Source organism: Salvia miltiorrhiza, chromosome 5, assembly GCF_028751815.1.
Source record: "Salvia miltiorrhiza cultivar Shanhuang (shh) chromosome 5, IMPLAD_Smil_shh, whole genome shotgun sequence".
NCBI lineage: Eukaryota > Viridiplantae > Streptophyta > Magnoliopsida > Lamiales > Lamiaceae > Salvia > Salvia miltiorrhiza.
Window position 1 is genome coordinate 32,851,555 of NC_080391.1, and position 16,691 is coordinate 32,868,245.

Genomic DNA, 16,691 nt, shown 5'->3' on the forward strand with positions numbered 1-16,691 from the left:
AGGGGGGAGTAATTAGTAAACAAATTGAATTATCGGTTTCTGCATGGAAGGACGCAACGCAAGCAGACGAAAAGGTGGGCAGAAATAAAAATAGACTACAAATCTACAATTGAAAAGAGAGCATAATTGATAAAAACTACCAACCCCCAAAACTCTGAACTTAGAAATTTGGTTAGAATCCATTATTCAAATACACAAAATTGGGTCAAACAACAACACTTTCCTCCACGCATGAATAGGACAGCCTTTAGCAGAAGTGTCATCTTCGAAGGCTGCGACCTAACCAAGGGCATATTCTTGTAAAAAGAGTCGTGGAGGCGTCAAGATTTTATACTACTTTGAATTATTAATTTTGATAGATAAAGAATAAAAAAATTAATTCCTTATTTACTGATATATTAAAACTCTTAGAGAACGTTTACTTTAAATAATTAGTCTTAATAGATAAAAATAATAAGGATCATATTTGTTACAACATTTTTCTTATGCCATTGAACTACGTTTTACTCATCATGTTATTGCTTGAAGCCTAAATCCTTATATCAGGTTACAAGTGGTAAAGTGTCAGCATCACCAATTGTTAGATGTTATTTTTATGTGTGATGCTGCGTTTACTTTGGTTATAAATTTTTTATTGGAAACAAATTGATAAGAAAAGATGAGAAAATATTACTATTATTATTTTTTATTATTATATGTTTATTAGAGATGAAAAAAATGAAGTAATATTGGAAATATTTTCACACCATTACCCAAAAATAATTTTATAATACTTCAACGACAGAAATTGTATGTCGGTAAAACCGCATGTCAATATGCCGTCGGTAAAGCCGTCAGAGAATTAGTGAGGAATTTACGCGCTGGAGTCCATCGTCAAATCCGTCGGTAAATACGACGATAGATCAGAAACGTACTTTTCATCGGGAATCCGTCCGAGATTTGTGACGGAAAATTTTCCATCTGTAAAGCTGTCGGAGTCCGGCTTACTTTCTTGTAGTGATCCAACATTGGAGAGAAAATGATTGAAAAACAACTGCCTGAGAAAATATTGCAACTTACCGGAAGAAAATTTTCTATAATAGTACTCCCTCTATCCCACTCCAAATGTCTCATTTTCCATTTTGGGTTGTCCCACTCCAAATGTCTCATTCCTTTTTTGGCAATACATTCCCTCTATACTTAATATTTAAACAATTTTCATCAACTAACTTTATCTACTTTATACACATTTCTTAATCTCCGTGCCCAAAAGAAAGGAGACATTTGGAGCGGAACGAAGAGAGTAACAAATATGTGAAATGATAGAAAATGATGAAAATATATATTTTTTTCTTAGTTTCCATCAAAATAAATGCACCCGTGGATGTAATTGGGTGTTAGGCACATAGCAGATGGAGGGTGTGTCGTGTAAGATCAGATATTCATAGGGCCATAATTTCAGTGTTCTACACCATACTTATCCAGCAGAGCTGTTCAAAATTGATAAATGGATTAATACCTATAACAATATACTGTACTTGTTTAGGATTTGTATAAATCTCAGAATTTTCAAGTACTTAAAAGGCCTAATACTTCTATTTTGCAAGACAAAAAAGAAAGAAGAAGATAGAGTTTAAACAAGCTTTCCAGACAAAAAGGGGGTGGGAGTGGGAGTGGGGGTGGAAGGAAAGAAAATTCTAGACCTATTCAGTATCCAGCAGTAAAGAAGAAAAACAAGGCAGACAATCAGATCAAGGCATAAGGTCTGCAAATACAACTTCTTTTCCAATGTCTCAAATTAAAAGCAATAAAAAGTTTAGATCAAGTTTTTTCAGGATTGTTCTGACAAAGCAGAGAATACAAATACTAGAGGGGTGAACAATTACAAAACAAATCTGCAATATGGAAAATATAAAAAAGAATAAGAATTTGAGAGAAATAATTGCTCCACATCAGGTGTTGCAGAGTTGATTCATTTTCAATGGAGTCCTTCTCTTATTGCTTCTAATGAATTAATGGAACTGCTTTACTTCCAGTTTAGCTATTCTTTTACTAGCGATGTAACGTACTTGCAATTTTTGATCAAGTAATGAACCGTAGTCTTAGTATTTGTTTTCTCATATTAGTCTAAACATTACTATTGATTTGTTTTAGTGCTTGAACCATTCTTCTATTATCCAACGTTAAGTCTAATTTGATTTTAACGTTTAATTGTAAACAGATCTTATGGAAACATTTCTCTACTTACTCAACTTTGTTACTGGATATTGATCATTTTTTTTTCTTTGAGTCGGCACTCGATAATGATCATGATCCTAGAGTTGTCTACAAATGCACAACAAAAAATTCGAACATTTGATGTTTCATTTGATATTATTTTTATTTATAAACATCCTAAGGCCAAAAGAAAGACAGAATGAGTGACAAGGAGAGAATTATTAGAAACTCAAATATTATAGAATACTGATAATTTAGTATTTTTATGGACGAGTTAGTATTTCAAAACAAAAAAGCTCTAGAATGATGAGGTCAAGTCACCAAGTAAGCCTGAAATAACTAATTTAAACACGTGAACCGAAAGTCAATAAAAAATATGAACATAATCATTAAACAAAGAGCTCAATCAAATCTCACTTCATCAAAGAAGGCAAACAAGATGGCACAGCTTTGAATGTATGGGCAGGACAGTAAATAAATAGGGCTAGTAGTTCAAGTAAAATCCGACAAGCGATAATAAACTGAACCTGTGTCTTCGTGTTGCTTCTCAGCTTTAGATAAAGGCACAAACCATCCACTTGTAAGCCAGGCCTTGGATTCTGGATGACAACAAAAGGTCCCAAAGCCAATGTCAATATTGAATGCCAATAACAGGATATTAACTCCAAAGCACGATGCCTCAAGGAAAAATTAATATAACAGTTGTTTTATTAAAATGTCCCAGAGAAGTTCCATCTTGCATCATTTACATCCCTATTTTTCATCAGATACCCTTTCTGCCTTAAAAATATGGACAAGAGAACAATAAAAGGGTGCTCACGCCACTGTTCAGTACATTCTACACGCCAAATTTAGGGGAAACAGTGTCACTTGGTCGAGTGTCATTGAAGCCATAATGATTTTTGGTTAATGGTTTCATGGTTAACATATTAAACAGGAGATTTGATATAATATTGTTCCAAATATTTCTGATATGGCAGCATAATGGAATTATGTTATAACAGAGGGTAGCAAAAAGGTGATGACATTCGGAGTGAGAACATTGCCTGTGCTAATTTAGAAGCTACAGAGTTTATCGTGCAGGAGATTGGTATTAAGAGCAACTTAACAAGTACAAAAGAGTAAGATATTAAAAGTAAACAAGATGCTACTTTTACTAGTAGTAAAAAAGAGAACTACTTCATGTGCAAGTGACATTACTATTTTTATTTAGAAGCACTTACCGTTCAAGCCACAGTAACCAAGACAATTCTTATGGAACTCCAGGCCATTTCTCAAGTGCACAAGAAAATACTAGCAATGAACCATCTCTAGCCCACCGGAAGAGAATGACTATTTATTAGCCCATCAAACAGTTCGTGAGCATCTAAACTGCCGTCTTTACAGAGCAAACAAATTACAAGTCTCCACATATATCTATCAAGTGAGTTTCTCTTCACCAACATAAACATATATGCTAACAACTCTTTGTTCTTTGCTAGCAACAACGCATCGACATATTTGCTAGCACTACATGTATGATGAGCATATCCCACAAAATTCATCTCATCCAAAATGCTTGCTGCTTCCTTGAACTTCTTTACATCACAAAAACCATCAAAAAGTGTCCTGTAAGTTACCACATCCGGGGCACATCCTCGTCGTGGCATATCTTCCAATAAATCATAGGCTTCACTCACTTTCCTCTCCCTACACAGCCCACCAATAATCACATTAAAACTAATGACATCCGGCTTGCAGCCGTTTTTCTCCATCTCACTCAAAGCCCCAAAAGCCAAGACAAATTCCTTCTCCTTACAATATCCATGTATCATCGCGTTGTAAGTTACTGTATCTGGCTTACACCCATTTCTCCTCATCTCCTCCAACAGTCCAGAAACCTCCCCCTTTCGATTAGCCTTGAAAGAAGCACTGATCAATGTAGTATACACCGCAGGAACCAATCTCACTTTCTTTGTCAACATCTCACCCTTCAACTTTATAGCCTCATCCAATCGAAATACGCAACAAAGCCCCTTAATCAATGCTATATAGATATGTGCATCAGGCCTGATCTTAAAATCTCTCTCCATCCTTGTCTTCAAACTGAAAGCCGCATCCAATTCCCAATTCGCGCAAAGCCCGTTAATCAGAGTCCCGAATGTCACCACATTAGGCGCAATCCCTCTACTCAGCATTTCATCGAACACGTTCCATGCGCTCTCTGTAGACAACCTCACACAACACGCATTTATCAGTATGTTGTACGTACAAGCATCAGGGTTCGCGTAATTCTCAATCCCGGCAAAAACCTCCACCATCTTATCGAATTCCGAACAGATAAGGAGGCTGTTCAACAAAGTGTTCACTGCTTTCACAGTCCTTGGGCATCGATAAGAGGGAATCTCATCGAACAACTGGAGGGCCTTATTGGGCAAGCGCGCTCGGGAGTAGAACGTCATAATGTTGCAGAAAATTATTTCTTGTGGGTTAATGCGGGTGTCGTGTTTCAATTTCTCCATAATATTTTCCATCTCAGAGAACATTTTGGCTCGGCCGAGTTTGGAGATGATGAGATCGTAGGAGAGAAGAGAGTGACGAAATGGTTTGGCATTAGGGTGATGGCGGTTAGGGTTGAGGAAGAGATGAAGAGCTAGCTTTGGGTCTTTTTCGCGGCGGAGGAGAGAGGAAAGTCTGAATGGTGATACCATTACCTTCTTCGCTGTCTGCATTTCTTAAACTCAACTACTGCTACAATCGTCATAATATTTGGGAAAACTTAGAGCTGGCCCCATCCCTTTTTATTTATACTACATTTTAAATAATTTTAATTAAATTAATTAATAAATTTAATTAAATTTACTAATTAAGAAATTCTAATAGAATTTAATTAGTAAAATTAATTTGACACAAAAATTTGTGCGAAAAATGTTGCATGATGCAACATGATGATCCAAAGAAGACATATATTCCCTGAAGATGCTTCCTTGTATCCACAATATCAAAAAAAAGAATTCCACTTGCAATAGTGAAATAATTTTCCTCTTCAGTCTTGTTTGGGTTTGGACAGCCCGGTTCGCGTGAATTATTATTATTAGGGTTAATTGCCGGTAAATTCCTGACAAATTTGTAAGTGAATGGACTCGTTGCTCTGACTCTGTCGATCGGGTCTGCTCTGGATCTGCTGGTCAGCTCTGGCTACGGAGGTCAGCCCTGCTCGTTCTGGAGGTCAGCTCTGCTCTGGAGATCAGCTCTACTCTGGAGTCGGCCCTGCTCTGGAAGTCAGCTCTGCTCTGTAAGTCGGCTCTGCTCTGGAAGTCAGCTCTGCTCTGGGATTCAGCTCTGCTCTGGAAGTCGGCTCTGCTCAGTAAGTCAGCTCTGCTATGGGATTCAGCTATGCTCTGGACTCGGCAGCTCTGGACGGAATTAAACAAACAGGAAGGAAAACGCCGAGTCCAGATGAATCTCTTCCCGCAAGAAGATTATCGCCCCGGTAGTGCTCACGGTGTTGGCGAATCTTCCCCAAAGGTAAAACGGCGACGTCTCGTTGGATGTAGCACCACAATCCGACGAGCTCCGGCGAACGGAATAGGATCAAGAACTGAGCGTCTTATGCAAAGTATGAGAGTGAAATATGCAGAATTTTCTTGTATACAATGCCATGCTCTAGACGCCTATTTATAGGTAACTCTCATACATATGGAGGATTAAAACACATTAAACAGCAAGGAGCTGTTATGGATGTTACACAATTCAAATTCATTTAAATTGCAAGTTACAAATTGATTCTACTTCAATTTGCAGAATTCAAAGGCTGTGCAGTTTCGAAACTGCTACAGGCTGGACGAAGTTGTTCTGCCACTTTGCAGTCTTAGGCTGACCTAATGGGCTTCGGTGGTTGGGCTGGAAACAAGCTCAGTTGGGCCAACCAAGAAGAGAAGATAAGGCCCAAGTCATAAAGCTCAAGTCATCCAAAATGGGATAACACTTCCAAGTGTTATTTCCCTACTCAACATCCAAACTTCGACATACAATATCTCACTCACCGGAAATCGGTTTTGAGATTTCAAGTATATCATGTTCATCTACTCGAGACGTAGATTAACATCCAATAATTATTCCAATTAAATAATAAATATTTAATTAAATAATTAATTTTCGATTATGGTCAAAACCATATTTCCAACAAAATTTCCGTTTTCCTGGTTTTTAACACGACAAATTAAATTTGAATTAAAATACATGATCGGAGCAATTAATTTGATTTTTCCCCCGGCGAACACTTACGACTCAATGTGTGTTGATGTGGCAATCGGAGTTCATACGTGGCAACGCCGGACCATTGAACTAAACGCTGCCGTTTCAAATAAGCACTAGTCGACGTCGTTTTTCTCCAAACGACGTTGTTTCCACTACTAAAAGTCAAAGGTCGTCTTTTTTACCGCCAAAAAAGTTACTCTTTCACCATTAACCCTAACATTTTCAACTTCTACCTTCCCACTTAGAACGAAAAGGTGACAGAGTTCTTGGGGAAAGTTTGTCAGTGTTCTTCGAGAATCGAGGGCTTCGTTTGGTGGAGATTAAAGTATTCAATTTGGTCAGACTTTTAGAGTCATCTGGAAAGAAATGTCCAAAAGGTAGGCCCTGATTCACAATTTTTTAACGTAGTTACAAAGTTTGAGAATAAAAGTTTTGTTCTCACAAATCACAATCTATAGTATTTTTTAATATCCACCAAATTTTTTCTCTCACTTTCTTTTTTTATTCTTTTTTTAAAAATCATCAAATTCTCTTCATGAAAAATATTTAATATGGATGTTAAATTAAAGATCATTACAAGATCTTTAATTTGATGTAAAAATTACATAAAATAAAATTAACTCAAAAAAGTTATTGTAGTTTGAAATCATAAAATTAATTTTTTTTTTCTCTTTCCTTTCTTCTCTCTCCTCTCTCCTATCTCCATTCTTCTTCTTTTTTCTTTTGCGGTTGTTTTATTATTCTTTTTTAAACTAATTTTATTTTATATTTTTATTATATTAGCTCATTTCAAAGTTCTTTAATTTTAAAATATTATTTTTGAAGTAGAAGTTAAAATATTTTTAATATAAATTTATGGATGAATAATTAATTATATAATCTTAAATATTAAATTTTAGATATGATTTCGATTTATTAAATTTGTAGTTATATTTGTATTATTATTTTTATATATTTACTTATATTAACATATCTACTATTATTATTTTTAATTAAATTTTACATTAGATTTACGTATATATTAAGCATCAAAATGACCATTGAAAAATCATTAATCGGAAAACAACCATTATTGATCCTATTTAGAAACAAAAATAAAAAAGTAAATTGAAAAGTTTAATTTTGAAGTAGTACGTCTATTTGAATTTAAATGATAATTTTGAAGTAGCATGTCTATTTGAATTTAAATGATAATTATACCATGTTCAACCCCATTTTTTTCCCACTAATCGATTGATAAAAAAATTATTTGTCTATAAAACAATACAAATTAAAATTTAAATGCATATAAAGATAAATGTTGTCATATTTATTCAAATTATTTTTTTTATTAAAATGGAAACCCAACTAAAATAACGGAACATTATTATTCAATATTACTCCCGCCATTGCATACTAATGGGTCACATTTCCTTATTTGGACGTCTCATTTTAATAGATCATTTCCTAAATTGGAAGCTTATTACATAGCAAATATTCTCATATAACCCATTATTTAAATCATATGTCAATGTGATCCACTCATAATTATCTCTTTTACTTTTTTGAGAAACATATCCCAAAAAAAAAACAAGTACTATCTTTCTTATTTTATTAGTATAAATTATTTATTTCTTAAAATATGCGTCCGGCCCTTATGGCTTATTAATGTGGGAAGAAGGGAGTATAAAATTAAACTTAATCAATTGAGCAATTATTATTTATGAAAATAAATCCTATCTCTTTTTGCAAAATCAGAATTTTGAAAACTTTATTTGTAAAATTTTTATTTAAACAAAATGATCGGGTAAAGATAATTTAAATATGCATTCAAAAAATATATTAAACTATATAAAAATAGATGATTTTGTAGATCTTTATTTTTTTTGATAAATTTATATATTGTACTCATTATCAATTAAAATTAATTAATTAATATTTCAAATATTGAAAATATAAAGTTAAAAATCCATATGTTTTCGTATTCATATTTTTTTTGAATAATTGATGTGAATTATTTCACTTTTAAAAATATGATTTATATTTATTTATATTCGAATATATTAAATAGATATACTTTTTTATTTAAAAGGGTAAGAGGCAGTTGTTTTGTAGTAATGAAATTGGGAAAAATGACAAGGGTAAGGGTAAGTTAATTCCACAAGAATTGGAAAAAACTGATACTGATGATGAACAAGCCCTATCTGACCACTACAATGACTGGTTAGTGGCTAGTGATGATGACAGTGAGGATGAGTCATATGAACCACCAGAAGATGATCCTTCTAGTGATGATGATGGTTTGGATGATTTAGAATTAGTCTTAGGTGATGAGGAATACATTCAATCTAGAAAGAGAAGAAACCTAATTGCAAATAGGAAATTTTTTGACATGATAGATGATGATGTTGGGACTAAACAAGACTTATAGGGAGAGGGTTATGAATCTGAATATGATTCATCTGATGGGGCTGTCAACTCTGATGAAACTGATGAAGAATTCTTCAAACGTAGAGTGAAGAGGGTAGTCTAGGACCCAAAATGTGACCACAAAAACCTAGATGTGAAGCTTGGTTTGAGATTTCAGGATGGTTGGGAATGTAGGAAAGCTCTGACAACCTGGGCAATAGAGAATGAAAGGTTTATACATTTTAAAAGGGTAGCGGTTGATAAATGTGAAGCCTATTATGATCCACCTTGTAAGTGGAGGGTTTATGCCAGTGCAGTTAAAGGAGGGGGGGTTCTTTCAAGGTGAAGTCAGTAGGTGGGAGGCACATCTGTACTAAGTCTATGAACAATAAGCTAGTTAGTAGCAAGTGGATAGCAAAGAGATATGTTAATGTGTTTAGAATTAGGAACAATATCACCATTCCAGAATTGAGAGATGACATCTGGAGAAGGTTTGCAACAAAAGTTGCCAGAGATAGGCTTTACAAAGCTATGTCTATTGCCCAACAATTGGTTAGGAGGACAGTCACTGAGCATTATGGACTTGTGAGGAGTTACATTGTAGAGAGTAGAAGGGTAGATCCCACTGGTAGATTTGAGCTGATTACTGGGGAAGGTAGGGTGTTCAAGGCATTGTACATGGGTTATACTGCTTTGAGGAAGGGTTTTCAAGTGGGGTGTAGACGAATTCTTGGTTTGGATGGGTGTTTTCTAAAAACTTGTTTGGGAAGGATACTCCTTTCTGCAGTTGCCAAAGATGGTAATAACCAAATGTACCCTGTAGCTTGGGCAGTGGTTGACATTGAAAATGAAGTGAATTGGGGTTGGTTTACAAGTGCTTGTGTCAAGATTTGGAGATTACAGATGGACAAGGCTGGACATTCCTTTCAGACCAGCAAAAGGTAACATATTAATTCCTATGTTCCAATTATAACAACTAAGTATTTGTGGTGTTACCTAACACTGATCTTATAATCTTCTAGGGTCTTGAAAATGTTGTTGCCACCATAGTTTCTCATGCCGAGCACAGGAACTGTGCTAGGCATGTATACATGAATTGGAAAAAGCAAGGTCACACTGGAAGCACTTTGAAAAACATATTTTGGAGAGCTGTCAAAGCCTCTTACAAGGATGAATACAAAAGGGCTATGGAAGAGATGAAAGCTGAATCAGTTGCAGCATATCAAGACTTTAGAGAAATGGATGTACATAGGTTTTGCAAGGCATTTCTTCCTACTACTACTTTCTCTTATATGATTGACAATAATATTGCAGAGACCTTTAATGGTTATATCATCAATGCAAGAGGCAAAATGGTTATACACATACTTGAAGAAATTAGGACCTCAATAATGGTGAGGCAGGTTAAGAAACTTGAAACAATTGGTAAGGTGACTGATACTCTTTGCCCTGAAATTAGGAAGAAGTTAGAGAAACTGAGATGGTTGAGCAGGCATTGTATTCCGTATCCTGTTATAGGTGGAAAATTTGAGGTTCTTGCGAATGTAGATAAGTTTGTTGTAGATGTTGAAATACGTACATGCAGTTGTAGGATGTGGCAGTTGATTGGTATTCCATGTGTTCATGGTATTTGCTCAATACAATACATGGGTCTAGATGTTGGGAATTTTGTGGCAGATTGGTATGGTGTTGACAGGTATAAGGAGTGTTACAAGTTCGGATTGCCACCATTAAATGGACAAAGGATGTGGCCAGAGGTAGGTGATGATGAGAAAGTGAAACCCCCACTTGTTAGAAGCATGCCTGGAAGGACAAAGAAAAAGAAAAGGAGAGCACTTGAAGAGAAGGACCCCAAAAACCCAAACAAGCTTAAAAGGCATGGACAGATAATCACATGCAATAACTGCAACAAGCTTGGCCATAACTCAAGAACTTGCACCAAGATGACAGTTGTAAGGCCTCCAAAAGAGCAGGTACCTTCCAATCCCACATTATGATTACAAATGGTTACCTATTAAGAGCCAATAGTAATAGATTCATACTGAATAAATGTATATAGCCAAAGAGAGGTCGGCCGAGGAAGAAGGCTGACAAGGATGCTACTTCAACAACCATAAGACAGGAGTCTAGTCAAGCCATTGCAGCTAGGGAAATGAATTTTGCCAAAACTGGTGCTGGAGTTTATACAAGCTTGGGGACAGGAAACATCTACTACCATGTTAGTCTAAATCTGACCATTTTCTGACATAGTGACAACATTATTCATTTGCTGATTTTCACATTTTCTTTGAATTAGATGCCACAAAACACAAAAGTTACTCATGTTAACAGTGCAAACAAGGGCAGTGGAACCAAGGGCAGTGGAAGCAAAATAAGTGCAAGTAAAGGAAACAAAAAAGCAACTCGAGGACCAGCCCCAATGGAAAGAGGAAGTGAAGGCCCTACAGCCCCCAATGTGGGAATGGTTAACACTCAAGAAAGCGGGTGTTCAACTGGAGATGTTGGAGCACAAACTAACATTTAGATATAGTGGATAGGTGTATGAAAATAGAAATTTGTCAGGATTTACCGGCAATTAACTATTATTATTATTATTATTATTATTATTATTATTATTATTATTATTATTATTATTATTATTATTATTATTATTATTATTATTATTATTATTAGGTATCAAATAAGCCCCTAACGTGGAGGCCCTTATTACATTTAGCACCCTATGGGCAGGGGTGTGTCAACTAAGCCCTTGATGTACTTAATTTCGGACAATTAAGCCCTTTGCCTTAACGCCTACTTAACTCTGTTTCTTATTCTTATTTTTTTTATTCAGTGGTACCCACCATTAATATTTGCAGCGGGTTGATGCGTCTTCGACTTTTGGGCCATTTGGCCCTATTTTTCTCTTTCTTTTGTTTTGTTTGAGTCCTCTAGGGGAAAAAACAGGTATTCGGGAGGAAGAAGGCTCGGAAAAGGGCATATGCACGAAATATGGTCAGAATGGGCATTACCGGAACAAAACTATCCAAACTTCCAGAAGTGAAACTTACCAGGAAGAGAGCTCGGCGAAGTACCCCTCAGAACCATTCGAGGCGCGGGAATCTCCGAAGTGTACCACCTGGTGTGAGGTTAACCGAAGAAAGCAGTTGGTAAGGCCATAACAGCAGTCGCAGTCAGCACAAATGAGCTATATATGAACCAGGAAGAGAGCTCGACGAAGTACCCCTCAGAACCATTCGAGGCGCGGGAACGTTCGAAGTGTACCACCTGGTATGAGGCCAACCAAAGAAAGAAGCTAGTATGACCATTCCCGTCAACAGCAGTCAGCAGCTGGAGCTATATATGGAAAGACGTGTGGAGGAGATTGCCCGGAAGATTCTGGCGAATTATAGCAATGGAAGGATCTGGAAGAGTGTGGAATCAACCCCAAATCTGCTGGAGATCCATTAGCTATCAAATTAAATCAAGGATCAAGCTAAATATGGAAGGAAATAATCTGCCAGATTTGGTCTGCCGGCTAGGGTTTACCGAATCGCTATATATGTATGGCTGGCAGAGGAGAGTCTTGCGAATTTTTAGAGTTTTAGAGGAACGAATTTCTACACTTACACATCAGTTTTTAGTGCTCTTCTAGACTTAGATTTTAGTTAGTTCACCAAGAAATAATTTATTTTAAGTTCTTTTACATTTTTCGCACCAAACAATTTAGTTGCTTTTCGCATTTCAATTCCGTTGTGACGAACAAAGCCAAGGTTGTTGCCTTAGGTATTTTTATATCAAGTATTTCCAATTTCCTTTCATTCATGTGTTTATTTTATTTTGCATTTATGTTTTCCATTATGTGTGAGTAGTTCCCTTGGTGAGGTTTAAGGGGTGGAAATAATTGTTGTCAATATGTAAACATTCGTGAGGCATTTGTTCTTTCGGTTGAGTCTCGTGGTTCCAGACGGATCTGTGCCAAACCATGGACAGTAGGGGCCTAACGGGAGACCCTCGTTCGGTAAAATGCTGTCCGTGTCAAGCAAAGGCCAGGGTATACCAGGGCGTGACAACCGGTATACCCAAGACCGAGTAGCTGAGCAGCGTCAACAAAAGGCGTTGTAGATCCGAAAGGTGGGGAAAGGATTGATGGGATACACTGTCCTTCCTCAGTCTTGGGCTTCTCTAGAGACTATCCATCAACTGTGACGAGGCATAAAGCCATGGTTATCAAACGAGGAAAGCAATCTCGGCGCCGTAGCATGTCTATGACTGGTCGGTCGACAAGGCCGGAAATAGTTGAGTCCAGGAGGCATGTGTCACTCTAGTGCGGAGTTGGGGACCTCGGGAGAGAAGGTTGGTGAGGGCCATACTTGGTGAGTAACGGGTATGACTACTATCTAAGGAGGAGTGAAGCACTGCCTTGTGACCGGGGATTGTGTGACCTTCGGACCAAGTGACCTCAATGAGACCAACCATCCTAAGTGTGAAGTATAACCTCTTGAAACGCCCCAATGTCTTTGGGCCACGCCTTGAGTTTATACGGATCATGGACGGATCATCAGTATGCCTATGACCGAAATAAATATTGACAACAGTTATGACCTAACCGTAAACCTTACCCCTTGTTATATTTGATCTTTGTTTAAGTTTACTTGTGCAGATAAACAGGTTGAGACCGTGACAACTCAATTTGTGCACCCGAAGAGTAAAGTAGTTCCTCACTCTCCGTGGGATCGACCCTATACTTGCTGCTAAGACTATTCTTTGGTTGCGAGCAATAGGAGCGTGTACTGTCCGTCTAGGGCATACACAAAATTATTTTGATACCGCGCGCCGGGCGACGGGCGCGCGTCCCATCACGGGTCGGTGAGCTGAGTATCTTGTTTTGAGGTCTCCTAAGTATCTTATTTTCAGGTCGGCGGAGGGCGAGATCGGAGGTGGAGGCGCAGCCTATAGCTGCGTCATTGTCAGTTTTAAAGAGAGGGAGAGTCTGGGAGCTCGGCGGCAGCGCCTCTCCCGACCGTGCGTTCGACAGAAATTGAAGGAGGAAAGGCCGCGATTTGGGGCTAGGGTTTACGTGCGGCGGCACTGCTTGATTCACGAGCGGTGGTTGTCTCGTCCGTGTGTCTACTGAAGAGTGAGACATCGAGGGAGGCGGCAGCGTTCTTGTCGTTGCCAAGGAGGTGAGAGAGAGGAGTGTTGAGTGTGTGTTCTATGAGGGACGAAAGGGAGAGGGAACAGAGAGACGAGGGAGAGAAAAGTCAGAGAGAGATGAGGCGGCAGCGGTGGTAGCTGGCGGCTGTTATCGCCGGAGAAGGGAAGCAGGCGGAGAAATTAGAGGGAGAAAGAGGGGCGGCGGTTCCCACTGACAGAGGGTGGAAAGAGGACATGGTCGCCAGAAACAGAGGGAGGTCTGGAAGTGGGGCTAGGGTCTGTGTGTCGCCGGGAGAGGGAGATGAAGAGTGTTATAGGGGAGAGACGGGGGTGGTGGCAGCAGGCGGTTGCTCCTTTTCCATCAATTGGGTTTCCGGCGAGTTTGGTGAAGAAGAAGGTGTGGGTCCACCACCAACAAAATAAAAAAATAAAAATAGTTAACGGTGTTAACTTTCCGTTAAGTCGGAGGGCTTAATTGGAGGAAATTAGGTACTTCAGGGGCTTAGTTGACACACTCCTGCCCATAGGGTGCTAAACGTAATAAGGGCCTCCATGTTAGGGGTGAAATTGATACTTAGCCCTTATTATTATTATTATTATTATTATTATTATTATTATTTGCATGCATTAAAATATTATTTACAATATATTATTTATTTTTATACAAAATATCATTTTAATTTATAAAAATATTATTTACGAAGTATTATTTTATGTTATTAAAAGTGTCATTTTGCATGCAAAAGTGTCATTTGTAATATACTCCCTCCAGCCGCGATATCGTTTCCACTTCCATTAATAGTTGTAGGGCCCACATAACACTTTATTCTCTTAACCTTATATTTTCATCAAAAAGTTCATTTGTTGTGGGACTCAAACTCCAGTCACTACAATATTCACTATTATCTACTACTATCCACCACTTTTCTTAAAATCTGCGCCGTCTACAATGTGGAAACGGTATCGTGGATAGAGGGAGTATAATTTATTTTTATAAAAAATATTATTTACAAAATATCATTTACATATATTAAAATATAATTTCCTATATTAAAAATGTCATTTGTAATATATCATTTATTTTTATACAAAATATCATTTGATTTTACAATAAATATCATTTACATGTATTAAAAGTATTATTTTCTGTTATTAAAAGTGTCATCTGTAATGTATCATTTGAGAAGTATCATTTCTCAGCTCATTCGAAAGTATTATCTACATGCATTAAAAGTATCATTTTCTTTTATTAAAAGTGTAATTTGTAATATACCATTTATTTTTAAACAAAGTATCATTTGATTTTATAAAAAATATCATTTAAGAAGTATAATTTGTATACATTAAAAGTATAATTTTTTGTTATTAAAAGTGTCATTTGTAATGTATCAATTTGTGAAATATCATTTTTCAGCTCATTCAAAAGTATCAATTGCATATATTAAAAGTATCATTTGTAATATATCATTTATTTTTATAAAAAATATCATTTGCGAATTATCATTTACATATATTAAAATAATCATTTGCATGCATTAAAAGTATAATTTTATACATAATATCATTTGATTTTATGAAAATTATCATTTGCGAAAGTATCAATTGAATATATTTAAAGTATCATTTTCTGTTGTTAAAAGTGTCATTTGCAATGTATCTTTTCCTTTGATATAGCTTGGTCTCCCCATATTTCTCCTATATGACCCCCATCAATGAGAAACTTCATATTCAAATACAAAATGAAAACAACGGCCTTGGAGGCGTTCAGTGTTGGGCATCCTAGAATAATGTTGTATGACAGTTTGGGTGCATCTATGATTAAGAATTTCAGCATCCTTGTTTTTTACTTGTATCATTGATTCCCCTTAAAACCCATAAAGTGGAGTTTGGGTTGGTTCAATTGTCGCGTCCAAGCCCATAGCTTGTAAGCATTCCAAATATAGAATGTTAACAGTGCTGCCAGAATCCACAAATATGCGATGGATTATGCAACTAGCGACATCAACAGTAAATACAAGTGCATCATCATGCGGAAATAATAAGGTCCTTGCATCAGCTGGTCTACAAGACATGATCGGCTCTTCGACGGCGCTGGATCCATTACTTGCTTCGGATGATAACCACGATTAGATGTAGGAATGCCATTTTCTTCCACAATCATATGTATTTCCCTCATTTGAGGCGGGTTAGGTGGCGTCGCCTCGCGTCTCTCCCTCTCACCACGTCTTGGTTCAGTGCGGCCCTCCAGCCTTCATCTCTCCCCTTGCCCATGCGCTCCTTTCGGCCTCGATTATCCCTGTCACTGTCTCTATCTCTATCACCACGTTGTTCTCTGAAATCTCGTTGCTCTCTCCGAGGATTATCTTAAGGTTTATCGATGAATCTATTTCCTTTTATTTTTTTAATAAATCTCAATTTGATAAAAAAATCGACGAATCTATCCAAATATCGCTTCCGTACCAAGATCTCTAACTGATATTTCAAATGCCCACATAATCTTGTAGGGTGACCATACTTATTATGGTATTTACATAGTGCTCATCAAACAGGGCCTTATTGGGCAAGCGCGCTCGGGCGTAGAACGTCATAATGTCATAAGAGCATCCGCAATGAGGTTACATGATAGCTTACATGATAGCCTACTTTATGATGGGGGACCACATGGTGTAAAGATGCTGCAGTGGGGTTACATGATAGCTTACATGATAGAATTAGTTATAAAGAGAAGAAAA

At 37.0% G+C, this 16,691-nt stretch overlaps 2 protein-coding genes across 2 annotated transcripts; one reads left to right on the forward strand and one right to left on the reverse strand.

Moving 5' to 3' along the window:
* Positions 1–2,560: 2,560 nt before the first annotated feature.
* On the reverse strand, positions 2,561–4,933 carry LOC130986893 (putative pentatricopeptide repeat-containing protein At1g53330). The gene is made up of 2 exons (XM_057910432.1): positions 3,420–4,933; positions 2,561–2,795 (listed from the first exon to the last, which is right to left on the reverse strand). Exon 1 carries the CDS (start codon positions 4,905–4,907, stop codon positions 3,507–3,509), a length of 1,401 nt encoding a protein of 466 aa, XP_057766415.1. The 5' UTR covers positions 4,908–4,933; the 3' UTR covers positions 2,561–2,795; positions 3,420–3,506.
* Positions 4,934–9,204: 4,271 nt separating this feature from the next.
* On the forward strand, positions 9,205–11,347 carry LOC131025816 (uncharacterized). The gene is made up of 5 exons (XM_057955605.1): positions 9,205–9,622; positions 9,712–9,764; positions 9,846–10,796; positions 10,883–11,041; positions 11,120–11,347. Exons 1-5 carry the CDS (start codon positions 9,205–9,207, stop codon positions 11,345–11,347), a joined length of 1,809 nt encoding a protein of 602 aa, XP_057811588.1.
* Positions 11,348–16,691: the final 5,344 nt, after the last annotated feature.